At 37.4% G+C, this 20,189-nt stretch overlaps 1 protein-coding gene across 2 annotated transcripts in view; it reads right to left on the minus strand.

Moving 5' to 3' along the window:
* Positions 1 to 1,981: 1,981 nt before the first annotated feature.
* The window catches only part of EVI5 (ecotropic viral integration site 5), a gene marked incomplete in the record, with an annotated part of 2,059,651 nt that continues 2,041,443 nt past the window's right edge, over positions 1,982 to 20,189 (minus strand). For both annotated transcript variants that reach the window (XM_044085676.1, XM_044085675.1), the window contains 1 exon segment: positions 1,982 to 3,468. In XM_044085676.1, the coding sequence (XP_043941611.1) occupies positions 3,157 to 3,468 (312 nt within the window).

Genomic DNA, 20,189 nt, shown 5'->3' on the forward strand with positions numbered 1-20,189 from the left:
TTTACTCTGTTGACCCATTTTTCTTCTTCGATATCATATTTTTATTTACACTCAGCCTGGAGGTAAGAGTCTATCCACCAGGAGTGATGTAGTCATTCTAAAGAGCCACTGTTTTCTTTTCACTAGCCTGAAGTCTCTTCCCAACACACTAACATCACAGTTAGGCTAGGTGGGCAATGGGGTGGGGAATAGCTTAAGCACATACTTTTTCCAGGTCCAGGATTTTTTCTTGGGTGGCAAAAGCCAGGGTACCTTTTTGGCTGGGCTTGTATAGGCCCCAGGGCTGATAGCCTAGTACCTACCTATGGACATGCCTATTCCCACCACAATAGGCATGTCCATAGGTTCATAGGTAGGTACTAGGCTATCAGCCCTGGGGCCTATACAAGCCCAGCCAAAAAGGTACCCTAACTTTGCCACCAAAATATTTTCCTGTGCCACTGTCGAGCAGAGCCACAGAGGTGATCCCCGGGGTGAATTTCTGATTTCCCATCCAATCATCAAGATTTTTATTGACGAGTGCTAATGAGGAGCTTTGTTTGATATAGATAGGTAGTTTATTCCAGAGTATGGGAAGTCCCTGGGACAGGAATCTATCCCTCTGGCATGTTCTGTTTATTGTGGTGACAAAGGTTTAGGTCCCTAGAGCATGTAGCTCAGACAGATTGGGATTTCTTTAAGTGGAGCATGTCCAACAGCTCAGGGTTTGACATAGCTTTGTATGTTAGGCAGAGATCACCTCTGAGTAGGTGATATGCGACGGAGTAAAGCTGGAGTTTTTTGGGACGGTCTGCGTAGGGCATCTGTTTGAGGCCAGTAATCCTCTTTGTGAGGATCTTCCCTGCCTATGCTGTCAAGAGTCAGAGTTGTTACTCAGACTTGGGTCACCTTGGCTATAGTCAGGGTTTTATCTCCCTGCACCAGTGGTGAAGCCAATGTTTTATTTTGGCAAGTAATGTGTGACCATTCTATCAAGTAGGTAAGCTTGACTAAGTTATAGTACAGGTCTTGTCATACATTTAGTTCAAGACACATCTATAACAGTAGGATCAGTGGAACAGGCAACACTCAGCAGTGCTAACAGTTGTCACAATTGGTTAAATGCAAATCATGATATTAAGCTTACTTTGGTGTCAAATGTTGAACTGTACTACTGTTTTTTAGGCTATGCCAAATCATAATTTCATTAAAGGACTCCTTACTGGTGTTAAGAAAAATATCCTGCTAAACTTGTTGTGATAAACCTCAGCTGTGTTCATATGGTGTAGTGGTTGTTGGGCCTCAGCTTCCATCCCATACAAAAAAATTCCATACACTTCAAACATTTTTGTATCTTTCATACTTCTGAAATACATTGGATGTGTTCTGGGATCATGGTAATGGTGCATACATATGCAGTACACTAATGAGTAAAATTGTGTTATAGTAAACTTAGCTGAGAATGTTCATGAATGCTTTTACTGACCTCATTTTTAGAAAAGCAATAACACATTCAGCCAAAGATTACCCAAAAACATAACAGTAACACAAGTATTTCACACTACACAGCCACTTATGCTACACTGTAGATAGAATGCAACCCAATCCCAAAGAAAAGAAAACTATTTATCTGCCTCTGTTACTTAAGCAGAAGGGGTCTAAAGTTGAAGTAACTGACTACTCTTATAAAAACAACAAAGTAATGGTCTTCTCTGAAATGCATTTATAGTGCACTTTGGTACAAGTTACTTTTGGTGCAACTTTCATTTTTGAAATGAACATACAAGTGATAAGCATGTTTTGTACTGTTCACAATCAGTACTAACCAAAGTCAATTTATGTATCCAGGCTGCCATCACTGTAAAACATAATAATGATCTTAAGCAAGCAGTTCCCATATTAGCAATTTCTGCAAGTTATAACTTCTTAGTTTTGCACAGTGCATATACAGCCACTGTCTTAACTTTATCTTATAGCTAACAGCACAACAAAAGCTAGAACATTTTAAATAATGAAAGATTTATTATGACATATGTCTTTTAAAAAGAATTCCATCAATAGTGTTTTTGTACAAGCATTTGAGTTAGTGACATGACATGGCTAGTGTTAACAGCCAACCAAATCTATAAATATGTTTTGGAAAAATAATAAGGCTTAGTATATATTTATATATAGTGTTTTTGCCACTTGTTTTTGCAACCCATACTAACCACGTATGTATGAAGGACAGTTCCCCTTGTTTTCAGCTAGAATGGCAGAACCACGCTGATGGTGAAACATCTGCATTCCATTTAAAACATAAAGATAATACAAACAGCATTTTCAAATCAATATGAAACAATATATATACAAAATAAAATTAAACATCACCACATTATATCACTGCTACAAGACTACTTTTAACAATTTTGCTAGCAACATAGTTAAAGCTTGAAAGACATAAAATAATAAAATCTAAAATTCTGGGGACAGCTATTTCACCAACTGACAAATGTGTTTAGAATGTTAACTATATATCTACATATTTCTTATGATGTGAACTCAAAGTACCACAATATTTGTGCAATATACAGGTTTTGAAAGTTGCAGTATTACAAATTCATATGCATTCCTCCATGTGATTTGGAAGGTTCTTTTAGGCAAATGCGACTTATGATCATCAGCTGCAGCTTAGACAGCCACCGACATCAAAATTCTGTCCTTAAGAATGCACATATTAAAAAATAAAATGTAATTTGTTCACCAGGCATAAAACATATTGCACAACTCATTTTCTTTGTGATGTAATATGGTCATGCAGTCACCCACCTGCATGAATATCTCAGAAAAGTTTATTTTTCACATGTACAAAAAGCTCAAATAAATTATATAAGTCTATACTTAAAGAAGGGACATTTTACAAAGGCTAATTTATATAATACTGTTAATATTTTTCTCTCACTTTTCTGTCCATTCTCCAGTGTACTGCATGTCAAAGACACAGCAACAGCAAAAAATTTGGCAAAGGCTGAAGACATGCACCACTGGTTCATTTTATGAGCGAGTGTTATATAAAATATCCTCATTCCATGACTAAGTTTAAACCCTTTATTACTAACTGCAAGTAAGAGAAGCAACTGTTTGACCTGCAAAAGACAGAAGACCAATTAAGAATAAGGCTGATCACAGTGGCAATGGTCAAACAGTAGTGGAATAAGACTCTGTACTCTTCTGATTGTTCCGATTTGGACTACTGATCTGGCTAGAAATGCCAGTGTCGGATGTATTATCTTCACTGTCACTAGTGTCCACAGCTGCAGAGTCCAAGCCCATTCGAACACGTCTTCTCAGGTGATCATAACAAATACCACCCTTGGCAATTGCACTGCATAAAATATCTTCATCTGAGGAATGAAATGATTCATCATCTCCTATCAAATGGTTGACAATGTGAATGCCATCAAAAGTGCGTTGGTCTGAGAAGCCTCTCTCGCCTTTTAGACATCTGATCTATTTAGGAAAAAAATGAAGCAATTATAAATGAGATTGCAGAACTGAATATATTAACACTTTCTTCTGCAAAGAAAGAATGTTACATAAAGTCTGATGACACAAAACAATCCTTCATATAGTGTCTCCAAAGTCTGTACCAAATACAATATTGAACTGTATCCACTTCTCTATTCCCAGACAAACTTATACAAAAAATCTCAGCTTGTACTACACTAATCACTGTTTTTTGTCTTCGTAAGTAATTATCGTCTAAGGAATTAATTGAATTTGACTGCTAAACTACAGAAAATAAAAATTAACAAATGAAAAATGTATGTAAAAGGAGCTAGGTAATATTTGTCCTAACACAAACAGCCGTATTATCTGCTTATTTACGTGCTGAACCTTCTATAAAGTATTGCTTAGCATGTAGTTGTACTACAGGCCATTTATTCTTCCAAGAATATGGTTAACTTAATCACAGTCCAGGTTTGTGATGCACATTTGATCAAATTCTAACAATAGAATGGGCACCTTAGCATACAAGATATTGTGCTCCCTCAGATGGGGAAGAACCTCTGAACCATCAACCCCTGATATAACTGACTCCAAGATCAACAATGTTTGACAAAAATCTGTATTTTCCTTCACTAAGGTACCTACTATCTGCTCAGCTTTGCCCAAACAAGCTTTTCAGATTTGAGCCATAACTTAACCTTTAAATGCTCTTTTGCCTAGCTGCCTTACCTATTATTTGGGTTTTTTGTCATGTTGGGAAAAATGCCTGGCATTAAGGGAAGCATAAGAAGGTAATGAAACAATAGTCTATTTCTTTCTAAAAGGATACAGAAAGCAAAATTGCCAGGAAGGCCATTATACTTCTCTTACTGAAAAAAGATGACTGAGACAGATACTTTACTTACATTGGCTAGTTAAAAATACAGCTGACTACAGGGTGCAAAAATTATCTTATCCACACAGAAAGCTACTAAGCACATCTTACTATTGTCTCTAGACTTTTATTGGCTCTGAGTTAAGAATAGCAATATAATTACCTATTTTTCCATTTAGATTACATAGATTAACTATAAGATGCCAGGCGGTCACGGTGGTGCAGCGGGTTAGCGTTGCCGCCTCACAGTAAGAGGCCCTCTGGTTCGATCCTCGGCTGGGGTGCCTTCTGTGTGGAGCCTGCATGTCCTCCCTGTGGTCACGTGGGTTTCCTCCGGGTGCTCCGGTTTCCTCCCACATCCCAAAGTCATGCTGTAGGTGGACTGGACACACTAAATTGGCCCTAGGTGTGAGTGCGTGCATGTGTGCCCCTTCTGTGGAAGGTTGGGCGCCAGGCTGGCAACTCGATGCTGTAAAACTCCATTGCCAATCATGAGCGGATAGGTGATCCGCTGTGGCGACCCCTAACCGGGAAAAAGCCAGAAGAAGATGATTACATAGATTATAAAAATTACTTACTATGAAAGCATATTTTTAGATACAAAATGTTTAGCAAAATCATTGGCATAACCAACCTGCTGTTCTTTTCATTATTAAGCCAGAAAAAATATTTTTTTGAATATGCTTTCTTTGTATATATATCAAAATGTTTATACACCATGAAATTGTTTGACAGAAGAATTATAATTTCATCTCATAAGAATTAGCTGCCCTTAGCAAAGGAAATATAAATAATTTTAATGCAGGTGGTGCCTACTGCCAATGAGAGTCCATGAATTATCAAATATTCATATCATGTGAAATGTTTTCAAATAAACTAATGGCCATGCCACTATGAAACTGCCTCTTTCAAACTGTCTATGGCTTCATTCCCTCTCTATAGGTTCATAGGTGTTTACTAGGCTAATGACCACAATGGCCTTTTTAAGCCTAGCCATGCATCCCAAATCTCTGACAAGTTCTGCTACTCTTGATAAGTGTACGCAGGGACTTGGGAGATTAAACATTTACAAGTAGGGCCTTTGAGATGAACCTCTTACAAGCAGCCTGTGTCCATTAAAGACACAGGTGCCAAAACAGGGAAGAATTTCATGTTCCCCATCCAACTGTCCAGGCTGCACTTGAATTGGGTTAGAGAGGAACTCTGCTTCGCATGAATAGAGAGCCTGTTCCAGAGACTGGGTAATCTCTGGGATACATACCTGTCTCTCCAGCAGGTCCTATTTATATCACAGCTAAGGTTCAAGTCTTTAGAATGGATAATTCTAATGCTGTTTGGTTTGCGGATAAGCAGGAGGTCCACCAGAGTGGGGTCTGACAATGCCCTGTATGTCAGGCATAGATCTCACTTCAAAAGCCTGTGGGAGGAAGAATACAGGGATACAGCCTTGAGGTAGCCTTCATAGGACATTTTTCTTAAGCCCTGGATTCTTTTAGTGAAGAACCTCTGTGGATGTTCCAATTACTGGATAAGCCTGGTTAGGTACCTACCAAAGGGGGCACTGTACTCAATGATAGGTCTAATGAATGCCGAATACAGTGGAACAATGACCTCCTTGGACTTAGATGCCATACCTTTGTTTATAACTTATTCAACACAGAATGATTTTTCTTACAGTTGCAGACGCGTGATGGTCAAAGGCCAGATTACTATCTGTGTCTGTCCCTAAGTCCCTGACTACTGCGTCAACTCGAAGGGGTGTGTTACCAATATGATAGTTACCATGGGGGATGATTTCTCGAAAGATACCATTATGCATTTCTTGGCATTTAGTTTTAGTCCACGGCTCTGACACCAGTTGTTTGTGTCAGCCCCTCCTGGAGAACATTTGTGTCAGTGTGGGGATTCAATGACGGCTCCTAATTTGTAATCATCTGCAAATTTAGTCAGCCAGCGACCACTGACATTGACTTTGACTTCAGAGATGTAAATGTCAAAAAAGAGCAGTCCAAGGACTGATCCCTAAGGGACTCCACTTGTGACTAGCCTCTTTGTAGAGGTGGACTCCCCAGTTCTAACTTCCTGGTTCCTGTCTGTGAGTCAGCTGGTTATCCACTGGGTGACATACAAGTTTGTACCTAATCTCTTGAGTTTGTCAACAATGCCCGAATTAAGTATTTTGTTAAATGCCTTGGTCAGGTCAAGGTAGGCAGTGTGAACCATTCTGCCCTCATCCACTGCTTTGGTGACCTTCTCAAAGAAGTCTACCAGGTTGAGTAGGCATGATCTGTCCTTGACGAAACCAAACTGGGTTGGGTTCAGTGTCTGGAGGTTCACTATATCACTATTTATTTCCATGATAATTCTTTCCATGGCTTTACATACAAGACTAGTGAGACTTATGGGACTGTAGTTGGCCCACCTTTGTGCACAGGGATGACTGATGGTTGCTCCATTGATGAGGCATGAAGCTTGTTTGGAGACTGTAGTTAAACAGCAATTCCAGATGCCCGGACAGGTCATGTTTCATGCTATTTAGAAGGCATCCTGGGATACTGACTGGGTCCACTGATGCAGTGCTCTTGGCCTTAGACAGAGCATTAAGGACCTGTTCCCAAGTGATACCGGGGGGGGGAGTTATATTTGATGAAATTTCCTAAGGGAAGGTTGAGGAGGAGAGAGGGGTAAAGCTGGAGATTAATTTATCAGCCAGTAGGTTTGCTATATCTTCTGGCTCAGTATAGGTGATTCCGTTTACAATAAGCTCTGCACACAATTGTGTACTGTCTTTGAGGTTGTGGACATAGCTAAAGAATGCCCTACAGTTGCCTTTGGCCTAGGAGGCCAAATTCACCTCAAATTTGGCTTTGATAGACTATCTGTCCTCTGGGATGTGTGTTTAGTTTGATGAGAGTGCTTTTATCCTACTGGGTGCTGCACCTCCTAATTTTTGCCATGATTTTCTTCCTACTGTTATACAGCCTACTGACTTTGTGATTCTACCAGGGTGGCTTGTTTCTTCTGAGTAAGTTCTGCACTTCTTTCTGCTGGGTACAGCTGCCTCTATGCAGCTATTAACATGCTTGTACAGGGTTTTCTGTGAACAGTTCTGCACAGGCAGCAGTGTTGTCAGGGTTTATGGTGGCTTAAATTTTGCTAGGTTATCACTTAATAGCAGGAAGTTACCTTTAGAGTAGTTTCTGAATATTACAGGTTTAGCTGAGGGTCCAGGTTTTACTTTTACTTCAAAGGAGACCATTTTGTGGTCTGACCTTACCAGGGAAGACATTACAGTATGTGGTGTGCAGCACTTTCCCATATTAGTGAGGACCAGATCCAGTATGGCTGCACCCCTGGGAATCGCTGTGCCTGTACGTTTGGTGTTGTATATGATTCCCATTTAATAGTGTGGTAATTAAAGTCACCCATGAATATGGTATTGGGTTGGATGGTTAGTCTTTCTAATAAGTTTAAATACATGGTATGGGTTTTCCTGGGTCATACAGGGGGACCTATAGCTGGCAAGGAAGTGCTATTGGATTTTGCTTATGGTGATTTGAACATGGAGCAGCTCAAGTGCATTTTCCTGTTTGACCAGCCTTGAGGTATATTTATTTTTGATGTAAATAGACATACCTCTGCCTTTAGTCCCTGTCTGTGTAGAAGCTGGTCTAAATGTGTGGAAGGCATTATAACCTTGCACCGTTGATGTGCTCTCCACAGCTTTAAACCATGTCTCAGTGACAGCACAAACATCAGCATTCTCTAGGTTGAAGTGAACTTCCAGGGAGTGGAGTTTTTTGTTTAGACTAATAGCACTGAGCAGCAATACCTTTAGATTTTCTTGGTTTTGATTTGCTATGTTGGAAATACTTTCAGTTTGGCATTGCCTAAAAAAGGCACTATGGAGGAGGACAATGTTTTGGCTAATATTTGAAAGCCTAGACGGGAGAGACATGCAGACCATCCCTGGCAAAGCAGTGTGGTATGATGATCATCTCCATCCATGCTAACAAATACTGTACCCCTTTAGAATGACACCATAAACTAAGCCAATTATTAAAGTCAATCATCTTTTGTAAGTATTGTGGCATCATCCTTGGAGAAGGTCAAATGCTGCTCAATGCCAGGCTCATACCAGCCTGAGACACATATCCTGAGAGCTCCATGATGTCTCTTTTCATATAGTCCAGAGAGATACATCTCAGGTTATTTTCTCCCACATGGACTATGAGTCATATTGGTACTTGTGGTCCAATGAGCTGAGCGTGTGCTTAATGTAGCGGATCCTAGCCCCTGATAAGCTACTGACAGTGGCCTTCTTCTTACTCAGCCTGGTGAGATGATCATTAGTGTGTCTCACAATGGAGTCGCCAATGACCAGAATGTTGGATTGTGGAGTGGCTTGCCTTATGGGTTAGAGATAGAGGCTCCACGAGATGTGGCTCTATGTGTTGATGTGGGTGTTGTTTTGAAAAAGTGCATATGGAGCTACTCAGGATGCAGCAATTTAAACAGATATACCCCCTATGATCTATTATTACTCATGATACTAAACAGTCCTCAGGCATACCTAGCAGTGATGATGATCAGTGATGCCGCTTACACCGATAAGACAAAGGAGAGTCACAGACCTTTTATCAAACTTAAGCCATGCAGTTCATACCCCCCATTAACTGCTATAATTTTAGACCACATTTGATAAATAAGGAGTCATTGCTTTTAGTGATGATACCGCTAGACAATTACACTTTCAACTTGTACATCATAAGAGTCAATTTTCACTTATATACTCCAAGCATGTCTATTATACTAAAACATGGTCTTGAACCCTGATGAGGCCTGTAAAAATTGAAGTAATTTACCAAAATTAGCGCAAATGGAGGGCATCTGGTTGCAACCATTATTCAGTTGGATCTTAAGCCAAATAATGCTGAAAAAAATGTTATTACACACAAAAAGATAAATTACTTCTGAAGAAGTCCACAATTAGGGTGACACTGAGAACATGAAATAAATCTGAACAAAAAAGAATGACAGTTCAGCATTGTTAGGTCTAACAATCAAAACATGTTGAACTAATCAATAAGTTCATCAGGGATTCATCAAACTATGACTTTATGATCACATGAGCAGGGGATCAAACTCAGACCATGTAAATGAAGATTCCACTTGGCTAGCTCAACAATTTACATCAGGAATCATTGCTCCATATACAACATCCAGCTAATCTTTAGTTAAATTTTACCTTCCACAAAACTAAACAAGTATAAATTGAAAGGTACACAATTATTCCACAACTAACAAAGTCACCTCTCTAAAGATGTTGTCCACTTTTCCTAAAACACGTAAATATTTCTGACTACTTTACTACTATTGTTAGTAATCCGCACTTTAAATCCCATTCTAAAACTTAAACAAGGCTGACCTTACTAACATAATTCAGTTTTGGCCACTACAAGTATGTAGAAAAGGCTATACTAAGAAACAGAACAGCTTCACTTCCAGGCAGAAACAGGAATGAATGGTGGAACAGAAAGATTCATGCATTCATGGATTTTTAAAGTTAAACCCTACTCCAGCAAACAAGTTTAAAATGCAAATTGGCATTACAGATCTAAATGTATACCTGATCTCTCTCACTCTCTCAAAAAAATAAATAAAATAAAATAAGAGAGAGAGATAACAAGAAGCCCTCCCCCACAAATATATCAAACAGCCTAAATCTCTGCAGATTACTGGGTCTCTGCTAAGTAACAATAATACAAAAGGTGACTTAACTGATTACCAATACAATTTATTCTTAAAGTATTAACTTTGAACCTCAATAATGCCATATGTAAGGTGAAGAAAATAATTTTTGTTCAGTCAAACCTGAGTTTTTGAGCAGTTCCTTCCCTTGTGCTTTTTGAGACATTTAAGGAATTCTGAAAAATGATGCCTGTTAGCATGACTAACAATCCAGACACTTAATATCTCTCATTCTATACAAATTGCAAAGCAAGTATCAAAGATTGCTTTCTTCAATTGGAAATTGTGGGAATAATGCATGCTGAAAAATGTTTTGGAGGAATGAGGTTTAGGACAAGGCAGGAAATGAATTTATATAAGCTGCTTTTATTATATGGTGTAAAGCAATATACTGTATGCGATGCAGAATGTTTGTAAATGGGAACTTGTTAACACAGTTTGATTACTTTTATGCAAATGTAAGTTTGCCTATGTCAGAAGCCATAATTCAATAAAGGTGTTAAAAACAAAGCAAAATAAAAATATCTTTTTCTTCATCATCATCTACAAACTTAGCTGACGCTATGAAGGAGTCTGTAAGATCCTTAAAGCTGAAAATACAGAGGATTATGATCAGGTCTCTGATTATAACCAAACTATTATGTCAGAAACAGATGTAAAGAAATTCTCCCAGAGAATAGAGCAAAGTGAAGGCAACAGCTAAGCAAGGAGTGGTTAATGGAATTTTAATGACATACCAGTTAGGATCATAGTCATTAGAAAATGTTGTTATTGTTATCAGATTTATTTGTATGACGTTCCTATAAAGCAAGTTGAGTACTATCACAGGTTCCTTTACTAAGATTGGCATTAAATACATACATGTATTCAAAAATGGTGCTTAAGCTTAGGGCTGTCCTCTTTTAACAAAGATTCTTGATGATAAAAGGCAAGGAAGTTATCTACTTGTTCTAACATTTTTTTGTTTGTCTGTCTGTCACGGCAATTTTGAGTGGTTTAAAGTTTAGCTTTTTGTGTGGTACATATGCTGCTGTTATTGTGTTAATTTATTTAATCTCAGAAACCAAACCCATACACAATTCAACTTATCTACCTGTCTCAAGATAAAATTTAAAGTATTATTCGCCTAGATAATATAAAAATTTCAAATTATTTCCCTTTGTTTCATTCATTAGCAGCCACAATTCTCAGTCCTTCTTACAATATCCCGTAGAGACCACTACTAAACACTTCCCTGCTAAGTAACCATCTAATGCTATGATTTAACTAGCCTATCAATTGCTATCTAGGAAAGTTAATATGTTTTAGTAACTTTTTGGTTTGTTCTTGACTTGGCCAAGGCAATAGGACTGAGTGCAAATAGTCCTTATTTGATAAAATTAACAGAAGACTTCTAATACTTATGTCACTTTCATCTGTTTCTGTTGTACTCTACCTTTACTTTTACCATAAAACTCAAATTTTCTATTGTTAGTTGTAAAGCCAATGGCCTCTGTTTTAAGAAGAATTTTCAAAACAATGTCCCTTACTGCCAGTTTATTAAACTCTTTCTCCAAGAATCCTACCAAATCTTATTTTGCTTTCTTTGCCAGCCTCTTTTTGTTTAGACTGTTCTTATGAAGTCTTCTTGCAAGTAATCTTCCATTCCTGTCATTCAAACTCCTTCCCAGATCTTTTCCACTGTTCAGTAATATGCTCATATTCAATTACTTTAGTTAATCTTTGTGCTAAATCAATAATCTAGCCATGTTTAGCCCTTTTTCAGTATCCCCAGTTTTTCTTACCAGTCCCTAGCCACAAAATAATCGAAAATTCATGGTTTCAAATAGTATACTGGAAATTGTTAGACGTTTTCCGCTGCCATCTATAATTAATAATGCTCCACAATCTGATAACGTCATGAGAACTCCTTGTTCTGCAAGTAACCTACTAGCACGTACCACTCTAGAGTCACTTTAGACATATACGTTTTAAAGTCTCCCAATAAAGACCAGATATCAATAAGACATAAAAGTTGCAATCTACCACTAAAACCTGCACGTGTTGACCTCCTACTTCTTGTACTCCACCCTCAACATCTTCACCTAACATATTAGGTTTCAGTCTCCCATAAGCACTATTATTTCTTGCTGGGACAACATATCCACACATTATTTTCTTTTGGTGCCATACAGGCACTAGCAGAAGTATTTTTTTTGTATAAAGCACAACTCTAACACTGCCTAACAACACTTCCTTTACCTGACATGGGCATATTACGGCCAAGAACTACTTCTCTCCTGTATGCTACTCTACAGCTGGACAAGGACCTTGCCCTTTCTGTTATAAATTCATTTCTTATAGCAACACATCAGATCTAAAATTTTATATGCCGAGACTCATTTTCTTTTCAAAGGATTTACTTTACATCTAGCAAAACAACCACCGTTCAACAGCTTTTTTATCCTGAAAAGCTGTATAGTTTACTTTCTCTACTTCTTATCCTTAACTAACCTCACCCACCCTCCCTTCTTTGGTCAGATCATGTTATTTCATTTTTTAGAGAATAAAATCTTCACTTTTGACGCTTTTACAGCTTTTTTTTTTTTTATCAAAGTCATTCCTATCACCACCCCTTGTTTTATACATGCACATTCTGTATTACCGTAGGCTTTGTTATCTTTTATTAACTTCATTAGCAAACAAAACGCCACGGATATTCAAAAAAAGTCAACATCCAAATAAACTACTGGTCTTTGGTTTGTTAAACAGCAAAACTCTCAATGTAAACTTTTCAGTGACAGTCATACTAGATAACAATAGCACATATAGCAGCTTTAATAAACACCCTCATCTCCATTCTTCATGCACTCTATAACCCCAACACCAGTATCTAAGAAAAAAAAACAGACAGCCTGAAAGAAAATCAACTATAAAAGGTGAAGAGAAAACACACGGACTGGAAATAATCCTACAGCTGTTCAGCAAAAAGCAGTTCAAGCTCCAAATTCGGTGCTAGACATGACTTCCAATAATCTCGAAGAAAAAATAGTCAAATGTGCCTAGAGCTGATTAAAATAAATAAAACACTGAAGGAGTTATCAACTCAAATAATAAAATACTAGAAAAAAATGGAAGAAGCTTTAAACAGATAGTCAGATGAGCTGATAAAACAAACAAATCAGAGGTCAAAATGAAGAAAAGGCTGTCTATTACACTGCTCAAGAAGAGATGTTTCAAAAATGGTAGAACCAGAGGATACAGCATGTAGGGAAAATCTGAGATTTTCCACTGTACCAGAGAAAATAGAAGGAAAAGACTGTATTAATTTTATGAAGGCAGAAATAAGCAACTGGACTGGCATTCTACAGAAGGAACTGTTAAATAAAAGGTCACTGCCTGAGTATGTTCTAAATCTGGCCATGAGAAAGCAGCCAAGACCTTTATTAGCAAAGATGCAAACTTACCAGCAGAAAGAATTGACAAAAGAGCAAAATATTAAAAGGTGGAGACCGTAGACTGTTTTTGGAAAATGATTTACTGTACATTATTCCACTAATCAGGGAATGTCGAGAGACAACTGCTGATATTCAAGCTGCTGTATTCAGCTGACTTCAGAATATTTTCCTGGAAGATCAGTCATTTTTTGATGCAGAATAGGCTAGAGAGGAAACGTAAAAGACTGTCCAACAAAAAATGAGCCATCAAATAGAAGGGAACTCTGCTTCTCACTCTTCTGATAATCATGCACATGAAGAGATTTTGCCAGTGAAACCTTTTCCACTGTTTCAAAGGAAAATGCTTGATAGAAAGAAAGAAAAATCACAGTAGCTGACCAGACAAATCAGGAGAACCATGGAACTGAATCAGAGTCTGGAGATGGGAGATGGAGAAGAGCAGAGAGAAGACCAGCAGCACAGAAATTAATGAATAATGTGAGATTGCAAAGCATCAATTGCATTTCTGAAATACAGATGTACAAGAGTAAGTGGAAAGAGTTTACTTTGTTAAACTTGTGAGGAACTCTAAAGCATTCCTCACTTCATGCCATTAATATTTAGATTGACTCTGAGGGTAGGGGAAGTAGTAGGAAAAGGTAACTAAGTAAAACATTTTCCTTTATATGAAACATTTCACAATGAAAAAAATCCATATTTTACAGTAAAGCATTTTTAATTGGTCTTGTATGTAATAAAGTTATAGCAACACATGCTTTTTCCCCTTCCTTTTCTCTTTCTTCTTTTTTGGTATTTAGAAATGTAGGCATTACAGGGACTTCCAAGACAGCTGCACACTAACAGCTTAATTTCAGCTTTCTCAGTGTGAAAACAGAAGCTCGGATGAGAAAGACAGTGAATTCATCTTTTTTGGGTAAATTTCAGTAACTGGTTAGTAAGTGCACTGCCTGGATGCCATCTGTTTCAGTAGTTTGTTGGCTTCCTTTCCCTGATTTATCTCAAATTTAGAGAAACTGAAAGAAAATCAGTCAAAAAAAGGTGAGGAGAAAACACTGACTGAGAAGAATTCTGCAGCTGTTCAATAAAGAGCAGTGCAAGCTCCAGCGGTGGTACTAGACAGGACTTACAGTAATGTAGAGGAAAAATAAGTCAAATGTACTCAGAGCTGATTAAAATAAATGAACCACTGAAGGAGTATATAAACTCAAACAAAAGGCTGAAAAAAAGAAGACGCTTTAAACAGCTACTCAGATGAGGTGATAAAAATGCAAAAAATCAGAGGTTGAAAGGAAGAAAAGGCTGACTGGACACTAGACTGCTCAGGAAGAGATGTTTCAAAAAAACAACACAGAGGACAAAGCACAGTAAGTAGGGAAACCTGAGATTTTCTGTTGTACCAGACAAACTGGAAGGAACAGACTGTATAAAGTTAATGAAAGCACAAATAAGCAACTGGACTGGTATTCCACAGCACGAGTTGTTAAAGGATACATTGTGTGTGTGCTCCAAACCTGGCGATGAGAAATCAACTTAGGTTGATTTAATAGTAAAGATACAATCCTTCCATCAGAGAGAGTTGATTCTGACAAAACTGTGGCAGAACAAAGTACTAAAAGTGGGTGACAATAGAGTGCTTGTGGAGAATGATTACTCACTGTGCATCAGGCAGAAAAGAAGTACATTAATCCATTAAACAGGAAATATTAAGAGGCAGGCGCAATATTCAAACTGCTATATCCAGCTATTTTCAGAATATTTTTTTTTTCATGGAGGGTCAAAATCATTTATTGACACAAAGTGCTGAGGAGGAAATACAAAAGTTTGCCCAACAAAAAGTGAACTAAACAACAGAAGGAGATTCACCTTCATGTTCTTCGGGTAATAAAGCCCATAGAGAGACTGTGCCAGTGAAACCTTTTCCAATGTTTCAAAGGAAAATGCTTGAGAGACAGAAAAAAGCACAAGAGCTGAACTGGGGTTAGACTGAAAATGAAGCAGAGACTGGATTTGGGAGACAGAGATCAAAAGGAAAAAAACAGCAATTTGAAAACTGATGAATAAATGTGGGATACGCTTTAATTATATTTAGGAAACATGACAGAACAATAAAACGTGGAAATTTTGGGCTTTTTTTTTTTTTACTTTGTTAAACTTGTAGGTGACTCCAAAACATATGCCCTACTTCATATCAATAATGTCTGGAAGAACATTTAAGAGAGGGGGAAAAGGAAGGAGTTAACTCAAAGTAAAACAAAATTCTGTTAGTAGTATTTTTATAATGCATGACAATCTGTATGCTATAAAGTAAAGCTTTTAAAGTTACTTTCGTGTGTGATAGGGATGCTAAAATAAACAGATGCCCCTATTTTTCCCTCCTTTCTTCATGTTCAGCTTTAAGAAATGTAGGTAATGCAATGTAAAAAAAAAGAAAAGTCTAGTCAAAAGAGCATGATACAAGACAAATTGATGCACTTTCTTACTCTTGTATAGGGAAATGACTAGATCAAGGTCCTTTGCTTGATCTACTAATAAACTTTAAGGGAAAACAAATAAATAAAAAAAGAACACTGGATACAATAAAAGGAAATCCTCTGGCAAATAAATGAATGCTTGTAGAAGCAGCTGCGTACGTGGTACTCACGTCCCCATGGAAACACTCTAATAAGGGGTAATAAAAACAGAATCCCTACTTTCTTTTAATGGCTTTTTTCCAGTGGCTAGAAGATAATGTTTTCTGAAAGCATTCAAGTTTTTCCAATCTGGGAGAGAAATAAAGATAAGACAAAAACAGACAGGACTTAGTAGCAGAAGCACAGGCTGTACCATGCATCTTAGCATGGACAGCTTTCCTTAAAGGTTAATCAAAGTCTGTTCACGTAGCTGTCATCTGAGACAATTGTTTGTATTAGGAGGGTTAAACTTCAACATTTGAAGATGTACATAGCTTTGTGTTTTAGTATTAAGTTACTAGATTCTAGGGGTGTTCTGGGTGTGTGCTTTTTTTTTGTTGGAGGGTTTTCACTGAAACAAAAAGTTTTATAGGATGTGGCATAGGTTCAAATGGCTTTGACAAGAAACAACTGTACAAAAGATCAATCTGCCAAACATTAGTGTATGTATGCATGCAACACAAAAGCTGGAACTAGACATAAAAAAATGCTGTTACACACAACAGGTGGGAATAACTTCTAAACACAATGGCAACACTTTCTATATTATTTTTAAATGTAAATGGTCTTACAGGTATATACAAAAAACAGTAATGAACTATATTAAAAAATATAGATTGTAAATAGCTGTACGCAGGAGACACATTTGAAAAGAACTCAGCATATGAATTTGATTAAAAAGAGGTTTTCAGGATGGTTATTCAGCAGAACATCTGGGACAAAGGAAAAGGGGAGTACTTATATTAACTGCAAGATGAGCTCCAACTGTGATAGAAGGGGAAAAAAGATAATAATGGTAGATTTTTAGTACTAAAGGGCTACTGCAAGGGACGATGTTTATACTGGCATGTACTTGTATTCCACTTAAAACTCCTATAATGGAGCTTAAGAAAATTCTGGGAGAGATGATCAGCTTTCAGCAGGGATTACTACTTGTATGTAAGGACTGGAGTTTGATTTTTAGCAGTGAGAATGTATCTGGGGTACCCAGAAGGGAAAATATAACAAAAGAGGGTAGATTTTTGAAGAAATTTATGAAAATATTTGGCATGAAAGATGTGAATGCAGTAGTAGGAGTTTGGAGTGAATTTACGTACTATTCTTCAAAATACAAAAACTGGGCTAGGCTAGAAAACTTGTATTTCACAGGAACATGCATAATTGAAAGTTTTGATACGCATCTGATGACTATTTCATATCATGTGCCAATAAGTAAAATAAAAATGCACGGTAATGAAATAAAAGTCAGATGGGTCCCATTCCCACCTATATGTTAAAAAGAGAGGACTTTAAGGAATGGGTAGTAGAAATTATTTGGGAGTTATTAGAGAAGATAGAAATTTATTCTGAAAATATAGCTAGGAAGTGGGATAACATTAAAGTGGTGCTTTAAAATAGGGTGGAAATAAAAGAGATGTGGTTAAAAAGTAACAAGAATTATTTAGAGGGACTAACAAAGGTTGAAGTATTGCACAATAGGGAAAATCTCACAGAACAAAAAAAAGGAGCAATTGCAGAATGCTAAACAGAAAATAAGAGATAACCTCAGTAATATGCATGAGTTTAGAAAGTCTGCTGTTTTTGGTAACTACAGAGCACAAAAACTTTTAGCACAATGACTCAGGCTACAAAAAGTAGGAAGGACTGTTGCCAAGCTTATAACAAGGAAGATAACAAGAGGGCCTGTAAAGGTACTAGAAATATTCTGGAAATTTTATGAAAATCTGTATAAAGCAGAGAAAAGGTAGAAATGGAAATGGTTATGGAAGAATTAAATATGCTAAGTTTAGAGGTGGAGGCTCAATTACTAACAGTCAGGATACGAGGAGATGAGATAAAAATGGTGATATATAACCAATCTACAGGAAAGCCCCAAGATACTGATGGCACTCCTGTGTAAGTTTAGAAGCTAGGAGGGAAAAATGGTAAAGATCTGTAAGGTTTTAACAGTATTTTAAAAGGAAGAGCAGCACCAACATCCTGGAAGAAAGCAGTGGTGGCTATAATACCTAAAAGATGGTAAAGACTCATCAGATCCAACTTCATATAGATCTATTTCAATTCTAAATCATGATTAAAGTGTTTGTGTGTATAATGGCTAAAAGAATGGCAAAGGTGATGACAAAATTGACAAACGGATCAGTGTAGTTTTGTGAAGGGGAGGCAAACATTTGGCAACATTACAACGATGATACAGAGGGAAGCAGAATGTAAGAAAATACTACTGCTGTTGGTGGGTCTTGATGCAGAGAAAGCATTCAGCAGAGTAAGCTAGGATTTTATGAGCAGGGAAATTAGCATTTGCATTCAATGATGAAATTCTAACACTGATTATGAGGATATATTTGTGATCAGAGGCAAAAATTAAAGTGGGTGGGTTCCTCTCTGAAATTTTCCATTTGTGTAGAAGAACCAGGCAGGGGTGTCCTCTTCCCCCATTATTTGCATTATATTTATAACCACTGGCAAAGAAAATAAGAGACTCTGAAATTCAAGGATATAATTGGTAGTGTACTCAAGAAAAGCTGGCTTTATTTGCAGACGATATTTTATACCTGGTAAAATCAGAAAAGGACATTCCAGTGTTGTGGAAGATTTTGAGACAGTTTCAAGTCTTTTCAGGATACAAAATTAATGAAAGTAAAACAAAGGCAGTAGCTGTTAACTATGTATGCAGCACATGAATTGTTTCAGCAATATCCATACTTATGGGGATGTAATAAAATAAAGTACTTAGAAGTCTGGATTAAAATTCGGTTGTGGCAGCCAAGGATCTGTGGGAAGAGACCAAGCTAATACAAAAATGGAGAAATTGGACGTTCTGTTTTAAGGATATAGATAGCAAGATACAAGCAGTTAAAATGTTCTTAGTCCCTTTAGTTTTATACATAGGTCAGGCATATTTTTATCAACCAGAGAAGTTGTGGGTAGCAATTAATAAAGAGCTGAAAGATTTTATGTGGGAGGAAAAGACAGCAAAAGTCGAGTGGTATAAGCCGTTTCTTCCAACAGAACAAGTTGGTTTGGCATTGCCTGATTTGAAAGGCTATTTCAGAGCTACACAGTTAAGGCTCATATACATAGCACAAGCAGAAAGCTATAATTCAAAGCAGAAAGGAATGATGACAAAACAGGGGGGAAACTCAAGAAACAAGGGAAGAGTGGGATTTTGCATGCAGATCCTTAAGGTGAATAATAACCATACAGAATATTATATTCATAAAGTAGCTGAAGGAATTCTCAGAACTAAGCCAACACAGGAATGGAGAAAGAATATTCTGTTAATATGGATGACTCCAATTAGGAATACAAACAATAAGAAAGATTGGGCTGGAATTTTATAGAAAAAAAAATGGCAAAGGAACCAAGGTATTGGGAGCAACTAATTAGAGAGGGAAAGGTAACAGAATGGGAAGAGGTCAGATTTATTAGGACTGCAGGCTAGAGATTGCATCCCCTATCAATGACCGATATCAGAGTATAGGCAAAGAGAAAGAAACAGGGAGATCCTAAGTGAAAGACCAGCACTGGTAGAGCTTTTAGTAGAATTTAGAATAGAAGCTGCTGTTAAAAAAGGGATAATTAGTAAAGAACATAAAATATTGCATGATAACTATAAGAATCAATCAGAGGAGGTTAGAAAGGATTGGGAAGACAGACTCAATAAGCAGTTCACAAAGAAACAATGGGGGATATACGTTTGTCTCCCAAATAGGCAACAAAGTCTAGAAGATTTAGGATATTTGCCTCTAAGTGTTTACATAGGCATTTTATACCCCAAGTAGACTCCAAAGAATTTTTCCTCCGGTGCAAAGCAAATGCTGGAGGTGTGATGGGGGAAAAGAGGTAATTGGGAACATATTTTTGGGAGTGTAATGAGTTGGCAGACTTTAAACATTCCCTACAGAGTACTCTGTCAGGAATACTGGGCCAGCAGATGAGTGTAACTAAGGAAAAGCTTTTTTGAGCTGGGATACAGAATCTGAAATG

Source organism: Protopterus annectens, chromosome 10.part0, assembly GCF_019279795.1.
Source record: "Protopterus annectens isolate FY-2018-M chromosome 10.part0, PAN1.0, whole genome shotgun sequence".
Lineage (NCBI taxonomy): Eukaryota > Metazoa > Chordata > Ceratodontiformes > Protopteridae > Protopterus > Protopterus annectens.